General features: G+C 35.3%; 1 protein-coding gene across 1 annotated transcript in view; it reads right to left on the bottom strand.

The window, feature by feature from the left end:
* LOC110020552 (malonate--CoA ligase) overlaps window positions 1–8643 on the bottom strand; it is a 55780-nt gene extending 47137 nt beyond the window's left edge. Inside the window, exons 1-3 of the mRNA XM_020718692.1 lie at window positions 8392–8643; window positions 7987–8156; window positions 7147–7350 (exon numbers count right to left, since the gene is read on the bottom strand). Of these exons, the coding sequence (XP_020574351.1) occupies window positions 7147–7350; window positions 7987–8156; window positions 8392–8500 (483 nt within the window). The 5' untranslated portion in view covers window positions 8501–8643. The remainder of the gene's footprint in view (window positions 1–7146; window positions 7351–7986; window positions 8157–8391) is intronic.
* Window positions 8644–9401: the final 758 nt, after the last annotated feature.

A 9401-nucleotide genomic window follows, 5' to 3' on the forward strand; every position in this document is an offset into this window, starting at 1 on the left:
AGCCACCATCACCGCGCATACCACCACCAGACCACTACTACCACCACTGCCATCAGACCACCACGTCACCACCCCAACTCCACCACCACCACCATACAATTGTCATCAACACACGACTGCATCATCACAGACAACACACCACCAGTGCCACCACACAAACACCACCACAACATCATCAACTCCAATAAACAAGTGCCATCACATCATCAACTCCAACACACAAACGCCATCACATCATCAGAACTAACACACTACCCAATCGAAAAATCGAGCAACAAATCAATATAATTCATTATTCATGCACAGAGACCTGAAAGAAATAATAGCAGCCCATCATACATAGTCGCCACAAAGCAATAATAGCAACCCATCATACACAGTGGTCGCAAACCACCAATAGCAACCACCCCTTCAGGAAACGTTCACATGTCACAAAAAAAGAAATGCACCTGTTATATGAATTACACAGATCCATGCATGCCACCATCCTCATCTAAGACTGCAGTCAAAAGCCCATTTACCCCAGAAACCGCAAAGAGCACTTGTTTTACCAACCAAAAACTGCAAAGAGCAAAGAGCCAAAACCACATATACCTAAAAAATTCCAATTTTACAGAAAAAGAATATGCAAACTGGTGTTTTCTCCTCCCTAGATTCATTTTCTCCATAGAGCAAAGCCACAAACTGCAAACAACAAGCCAGAAACTTACAAATTTCACAATAAAAGGGATATGCAATCTGGAGTTTTCCCCTCTCTAGGTTCTCAATTTCTCCATAGAGCAAAGCAACAAACAGCAAAAACCAAACCACGCACGACAACCACAAACCGCAAAGTTCACAAAAAAACATGAATTGCAATGGAGCATTCATAGAATCCATTTCTCCATAGAGCAAAGCCACAAACCTCTCAAAGATCAAGCCACAAACGTCAACAACAAACCGCAAAGGGGAAAGAGCATAAGGGCAAGGAGAAAGATTAGAAGATAGCGCGGGACAACGGAGAATAAGGGGAACCAAAGATTCTCGACCGTTCTCCCACCGCGAGAGAGGAACCGCTCGGGCAAAGACGTGAGAGAGGAGAAAAGGGAGCGGGGTAGAGAGAATGAACCGCTAAAGCAGAGATGCGAATGCTAGGAGCGGCAACACAGTTTCATGGCTCATGATAAAATGCAGGCCGCAAAGTCGAGCTCATGACTGTATTATAACAAAATTATCCATACAAGTTGTCGAGTCGTGCAAACCAAACAACAAATTCCGAGTTTTTGTGTTGCTTCGTAGCAAAAAAAAAATTGTGCCAAACAAAACCTTAGCTCACACAACAGATTTGTAGGTTGTTTTTTTTAGAGGATTTTTCGGTGAGTTTCTAGTTTTTCCTGAAGGTTGTTAGCCTTGCATTCCAGACAATTGTATCATGAGGTGACTCTCAAGTGGTAATTTTGCCATTATTTTTTCTTCCCGTTGAGGTTTCAGCAGCTTCTTCTTATTGTTACGACTTTATTTGGTATCAAAGCACAATTCCTGCACATCTCTTCTCTCATTTTCCTAGTTCTTGCACATTTCTTCTTTTCCTTCTCCCAATTCTTGTGCATTATGTTGTTTTTTTTTGTTCTCTGTAGTCTGAATTTTTGTCCATGTCGAGGGTTTCGTTTATTGTGGTCACAAATCCATTTCTATCCAACAGTGGAAGGTTTTTTTACTCTCATTCATGCCTCCACGCAATAACTTACCAAGAACCAATCAAGAAATGTCCATGGAGGATTTTTTACATGAAATGTAGCGTAAACATGAGAGACTTGCAGCCTTGGAGTAGAAAAATATAGAGGAACGTTCAATGGCAAATGATTACAAGGCGGTGGAAGAAGGATATGGAAATCCTTTTCATCAAGCTTCTTCCAGCGAAGATGAACAGACCCTCCGCGCATTGAGGAAGGATAGACAACACAAAGTTGTTGATCTTGGAATTAAGATCGATATTCCTGATTTTGAAAGACTCCTAGATCGGAACGAGTTTATTAATTGGTTACACACTGTCGACAAAATTGTCAAGTTCAAAAAGGTGCCCCAAGAACAAATTGTGAAGCTTATTGCTATCAAGTTAAAAAATAACGCTTCCTTTTGGTGGGAAAACTTGAAGCAGACTAGGCAAACAGAAGGGTGATCTAATATTTCTATGTAAAGTAAGATGAAGAAAGAATTGCAATGCAAATTCTTGGCGAATCACTATCAGCAAAAGGTTTTCATCCGTCTTTAACATTTACATAAACAGAAGATGGCGATAGAAGAATATGTTGCTGAATTTGAACATCTCCTATTGAAATGAAATCTATCCAAACCTGAAGAGCACACTATTGCAGGAGTTATGGGAGATTTGAGGCCTTCTATAGCAAATGTAGTTCAGCTACAACCTTATTGGTCACTTCGGGATGTTGTTAATCTTGCTTTGAAGGTGGAACGGTAGCCAAAATAGAATTGGAACACCTCTTTGCAGGATGAACAGCTGATCATGTTGGCTTAAGCAAATATGGCCTTGCCAAGGTGCTGACAGCTGACAAAAAAGAAGGAAGGCAACACCCAGTCTACAGTCTTGCCTTGTGGAAAACCTGTTATGGAAGTAGTAAAGGATTCAGCTAATTGAAAATGTTGCTTCAAGATTTGGTCACAAATATGGCCTTGCCAAGGTGCTAACAGCTGACAAAAAACAAGGAAGGCAACACCCAGTCTACAGTCCTGCCTTGTGGAAAACCTGTTAGTTCAGCTAATTGAAAATGTTGCTTCAAGATTTGGTCATATAACAACTTACTATCCATTTTAGCAACAAAGCTTGAAAGCTTATTCATTGCATTCTAGCTCTGATACGAGTCAAGTTGAATATCTTCCAGTAAGAACTACACATATTAGTCCTGGTTCGCAAGTAATCTATGTCAAGTTGAAAGACATACTTCAAAATTAGAGTTGGAAACCCCTTGAACCAGTTCAACTGTGACAATGTTTGAAGATTCTTAGATCAATGAACTTTACCTACCTAAAAATTATAGCGACTCTACCCCTTTCAATATCTCTGAGTTGGCTACTAATTATGAATCAGATTCTAAAATTATTCAATATGAGCGAACCTTGCCACCCCCAGAAGAATGACGCGGGAGCTAGAGTTTTATTCTGTTTATGTGTTTTAGTTTGTTATTTATTTCTTTATGTTTTAGGATGGCATGCTTGTAATATGGAAGGGACTTAGCTTATATAAAAGACTTGCATACTGTTTGGGGGGAGGGAGGTTTTGAATAGTTTCTAGTTTTTCCTGAAGGTTGGCTTTGCCTTCCTATGGTTGTATCCTGGGGTGGCTCTCATGTGGTGATTTTGCCATTGTACCTTATTATTTTCTCAGAAATGCTGAAGTGCATTATTTCCTGTTGTTATTCCTGCTCTCTGTTGTTTGTTTTATGTTGATTAACACTACAAATTTCTTTATTTCTATAGCAGTTTCAGCAGTTTCTTCTCATTTTTTTGGCTTTGTAATGGCCGTTGTAGGCCACTGTTGGTGCGAAATTTTGTGTGATCATATATACCTGATATGGCATTAATACTTTGAGTCTTCAATCAAACCATAAGCATACATAAAGAAACACTAGGGACTGCTACTAAAGAGATCCTGTCTTTCTAGTCTTCCGTGGAGCGGAGAGCTCCAACATCATTCTCCCAGAGTATGAGGAGCATCATTCTCTCCTAAAATAGGAAAGAAAATAATTTTTAATCAAAGGAAATAACTCTTTCATCTGAGAAAATAATTTATTATTCATAACTTCTCACAAGAATAAATTATTTCCTAATATAACTTCTAACATCTTTGTACTAAAAAATTTGTTTCATTATTTAGAGTCAGTCGATAAACTCATCTGAATCCATGAGACAGTCAAAATTTTAAAAATTCACCTTTACTCCAAGATCCTGACTTCTCTAATACTCCATGCTACATCATCGGAGTATTGGCTCTCCATCATTAGAAATTGTCTTGTGAACGAGATTTACTTCCTCCTCTCAAACTGGTGAGTCATTGTTGTGACTATGGATAATCTCATATAATTGTCTCCTCTCTAAGGTGCAAAGCTTCAGTTTTAATTGAATGATTTCTCATGCATGTACTCTACAGTGAGCTCTTGGACACTTCTTTAAGGATTTTTCTTAGGTACCATTATGTTCTTTTCTAACGATCAAGTTTTTGGTGAAAAAGAAAAAAATGATTTACGGTAGGGTTAGGGATAGGTGGATGGTGTGGGGTGGTAGTAAAATTTAAAATTTTGGTTTGGGACAAAAAGACAAAACTTTATAAATCTAGGAATTGTCTAGCACTGACACCGGATGATACCGTTTTAGGGCTCATAAAAGGTGTTTGAGAAGTAAATTTAATGGGAAATATGTAGTGGAATAGAGAGGGAATAAATTATGCAAGTTCTACGACATTTAGATGAGGATAGCCGTCGTTCGGTGGTTGTTCCTGTGAAAACAGAGAGAAAAACCGCAAAACGACGAGGTACTGGCAACAATGAGGTTCACCACCTATTCCTGAGCAAGATACAAACACACCACGTGCAAAAAGAAGAGGATACAACACTCATAAACCTAGAAATCAAATATTAAAATCTCCATAATACTTAAAACAAAACATAAGTCTAAAAAACAGGAAAATACAAGTTATAAATAATTCCTCATAGAATATGACATAATTAAAAATAAACAAATAGAAAAGAAATCAGAAAGGAAATAAATTGGGTTGAATTAAATAATGGAACGACGACCCAACATAACTGACTTCCTTGTGATTGCAGGATTCAGAATTCCCACTAAGGAATTCGACAAGATTGTGGCATTCCACCTTTGCACGACATTACGTGGTGAGATTGCAGGAAGCGAGGTTTTCATTTCGCGAATTTTGACGGGACTGTGAGATCTAGCCTTTTTGCGACATTATGTGGAGCAGAGAGCTCCTGCGTCACTTATGAACCAAAATGGCCAAAAAACATAAAAAATATTCAAAAAAAAAAAGTCGTCACATTCTCACCATACATAAAAGCCACTCAAACATAAACTCACTCAAGTGCATCATAAGAGACCTAGGTAAATGAATACTATATTCAAAGACTGAAATAGTTGATGTTTAGGAGGCTCTACATCCATTTCTCTATCATTGTAGCATAAGAATATTCAAATCAGATTATGCCACAACAAAAAAAATAACTCCATGCAACATAAAATTATGATGTATAGAATACATTAAGTGGCAACAAGAAGATAAACCCATATAGTACAAATGATGACATGCTGATTAAATATTATTATATGATAATGATGACATACTGATTTTTTAAAAAAACAAACATATAATATTATTTTTTTAAAAACTGATTCAAATGTTGTTCAAAGATTTGCCATGATATTATCAATGTCATAAGTTTGTCGATACTATAGACTCCTAATAGTTATTATTAAGGATATTTTATTTATATTCAAACATATGTAAATGTTTAACATATATAGAAAAAATTAATATTTAGAAATTTAATTTAATGAATTTGTATTTGATGTTTAAAATCATATGAAAGGACAGCTAATCTATCATAATCAAAAAATAATTTTATCAATTTAAATTAGATTATGGATTATCGTCATTTTTATTATAATAAAAATGGAACTCTCATTCAACGATTGATCAAAGAATAAATAATTTATTTTTATTATTACTACTTTACATTCTCAATCTCCAATACATTTCATGGAGTAAGCTTCTTGTCAAATATGAAGAACCTTATAACAAAAATTTTACCTACAGACAAGAAATAAATGAAATCAGCATTGCTCATTCATTGCGCATCATGCTGTGCACAACAAGGCCCAAATGATTTAAAAAAAATAAAATAGAAAAAATAGAAAAAAAAAACAAGGCCGGAATGGACAATGAAGTCTCATCTAATTAGGAGAATTTTTAGATTTATAAACTCGAGTCAAAAAAATGAATGTATCATTCATTTGGCTCCAACAGTCCAATTCAATGAAAGAGGTAAGTAAATGAAACACGTAAAAAAATCTTGACTATTTGCAAAGAATCTAAGCTTGAGAGTAATGAAAACTTCTGAGACAAAGGTTAAAGAGGACAAAGTGACAGTTGTTTCATTCTAAATATGCACCTTTAAGTTCTGAGACAAAGGTTAAAGAAGACAAAGTGACAGTTGTTTCATTCTAAATATGCACCACCTAAATCGAAGTGAACAACAGAATTATTTCAAGGCATACAATTATTACATCAAAGTTTCATAGTTTGATGATTTAACTTATCCAGTGCAACTTCTCAGATTATGATATTAAGTGCAAAATGAAAGCCTAGTAGTTGCACTGTCAAGATTTGCAGCGGCCACAAAAGTTCATGACATCCATTCAAGTCAGAAAGTTTGATGTAATTAAGTTGCAATGAGATATACAATTCAGTAAATAGAAATAGAGTAGAAGATCAATTTGACTAAGCCAAAACCAGCCTTTACAATGGTTTCCATATTCTTTAACGCTATAGAAAATGGTCAACATTAGGAATATAGAACCACATACTCATCCCAGATTTGGTTAATTTTATTTTAAAACAACCAAAAAGAACCGTTAAATCAAAAAAATAAACAACTGGGATCGTTAGAACTGCATAAAGTGGAAACAAAAAATGAATGGCTGAATTTCAATTAAAAAAAAAAACAAAATAAAGAGAATGCACTGGATGAATGTGCATATTACATATTCAAGCAGGTCAAGCACAAAACATAAAGTGCAGTCACACACAAATTTAAGTTCACAGACTAACGATGGCAAGTTTATTTCCAAAGAATCAATAATGTTATGCTTCAATAAATTGACAATGTAAAAATTAAAGAAATTCCTAAAATTTTAGGGAATTGTGTGTAACTTAGTATCTGCCAACTCAAGTATGGTGCACAAACTCTCATTTTAGAATCTTTACAGTCAATCTGCCCGGAAGAAAACAGCGTATATGCATCATTGTCTCTGTATGAAAATATCAGAAAAACTAGAAAGATGTTCTTACGATAACCTATAATTTTTCAAATGTGGCAACCAAAAAGAGTAAAAAGTGAAAATAGGAAAAGATAAACATACTGAATCATTCATCACATGTAAGAGCTCTGCCTCAGGATAGCTCAGTGCAAGTGGAACTGCAACTCCACCACTAAGCCAAGTGCCAAGAACCCCAGCAACAAATTCAGCAGAAGGCTTAGCTACAATCCCTATGCGTGCTCCATGAAGATTTTCTGATTTATTGTTGGACTGAACAGAAGTTTCGTATTTACACTCCTCAATATTCTACATGTGATGATAAGCAGTTGTTAGTGAATGCAATGAAGGCATAAATACTGAATAAAGGAACTAAATCATACTTTGAAATTCAAGAACAAACAAAAAATGAATAATTTTGCAATTTTTAACAGTCAACCATCATATGAGTTCATTTTTACCGAATAAGAAACAGTACTTAACAGGAGAAGCATAAATGTTTCATCATAAATAAGAAAATTTATAAATTACAACTCAAATTGTAAAAAGGATATTGAGGGGTAAAAATAGATTTTTGAAGCAAAATAATCCTTGGCGTGCATCACCAGTAAAAGTATATGCAATAAGCTGAACTTATCAGATTCAGGTTTTTTGGTTCTTGCTGATTTTATTATTCTTTTGAATGATGTTGGTCCACAATTGTCCTTTTCCATGGCTAGGCAGTGTAATTTGATCTTAAAGTCCACCATAATCATGCGCAAGTATGCATAATTACACATTAAGAAATTCTTACAAGTTGTGGAAGACTAAAGGGATAACCATGAACAGGCTGATATTCCCATGATGAAAGCACATAAAGATTATGAAAAGAACCTTCACCCATAACAAGCTTTTTAATTAATTTTGATACTTTTACTCAATTACAGAGTAAACATAACCGCTTACATTTTTAAAATTCCCACTGCACAAATGATTGCAGATGCTCCATGCAGATGAAACAATCTGAGCAAAGCTGTAGCTATTATTTTCCGCTCTTATAGCCACACTATCATGAGCCATAGAAGCTCTCTTAAGAGTCGCTTTGACAACATCCATGAATGTATTAGCTGATAATCCTGCCCAACAATCAAAAAAAAAAAAATTTTTATACCAAAATCAGAAAACACAGTTCATTAACAAGCAAACAGGAGACAAAGCTCCAAATGATGGTCATAAGAATCAAAACCGCTGCATCGAAGACAAAAAAAACAAACAAAACAAAACTGATGCACAGACTCCTGAACATCAGCAACAAAATTGATTTTTGGAAACCAAATGGGAAGGGAAGGAAGGGTAAAAGATGGTCTGCACCTGAGAAGAAGCGTGGTGGGATGAGGAAAAACCCTAGAGGTGGTCGCCTATAAAGGTGGGAATGAACAACGAGAGGGACGAAGCAGTTGGGAGCTTTGAATGAGTTCATAGTTAGGTGCTTCCTATTTAACAGCCGCTGGCTCCCATGGCCATTTGCCGATCTCCATATTTCGAATTTTTTAAAATAAATTAAAAAGACAAGGAAAGGAAGAAACGGAACTCCCTCATTTCTTTCTTCAGGAGAAACGCCGATTTCTCTGTCTCAGGAAGTATTAACAGTTTTATTTAAATATCTTAGGGCTCCTTTGAGTTTTTTTTTTGAGAACTTCGTGTTACCGTTTGAATCTTGTATTTTGTTTGTTTATCCAAAAATACGGTTTCATTTTTACATTAAATGTAGGTCACGGGTATAACCTCGCGGTCAACTCGTGGACTCTTTTTAGGATAAACTGTTTATACTGAAAAATAAAAGCTTTCATATCTGTAAAAATTCTTTTTTAAATCTTGGAGAAATCATATTTACAATTTTTAGATCTAATTTTTATTTAGTATTTAAAATTTAAAATAGTTGTTAAATAGTTTATTAAGATTTAATTAAATTCAATATATACTGATTTTTTTTGGATTAAACTATCTAATCTTTTAATTCGAATTTATAAGCCTTACTGAATTTTATTTAAAATTAAATTCAGGCTGCAGCCAATTGATTTTTTATTGTGTACGGGCATCGGACTCAAATTTGTGTCCGGTGTCCGATCTAAACAGTCAAAAAATTGTGAGTGGACCCACTATAAAATAAAAAAACCAAAAAAGTGTATTTTAGTGGTCATGATTGGACACCGGACACAAATTTACATCTGATATCCGTACGCAATAAAAGCTCCACCCAATGACCCCATGGTGTCAGAAATTGGAGCGCATTTTCTGTCCGGACTCCTGACGTAGCTCTACGTGCCACGCAGATTATTACTGAGTTATTTTCAGGTTATTTCTAATAACCTGGAAATAAC

Source organism: Phalaenopsis equestris, unplaced genomic scaffold (genome assembly GCF_001263595.1).
Source record: "Phalaenopsis equestris unplaced genomic scaffold, ASM126359v1 Scaffold000099, whole genome shotgun sequence".
Classification (NCBI taxonomy): Eukaryota; Viridiplantae; Streptophyta; class Magnoliopsida; order Asparagales; family Orchidaceae; genus Phalaenopsis; species Phalaenopsis equestris.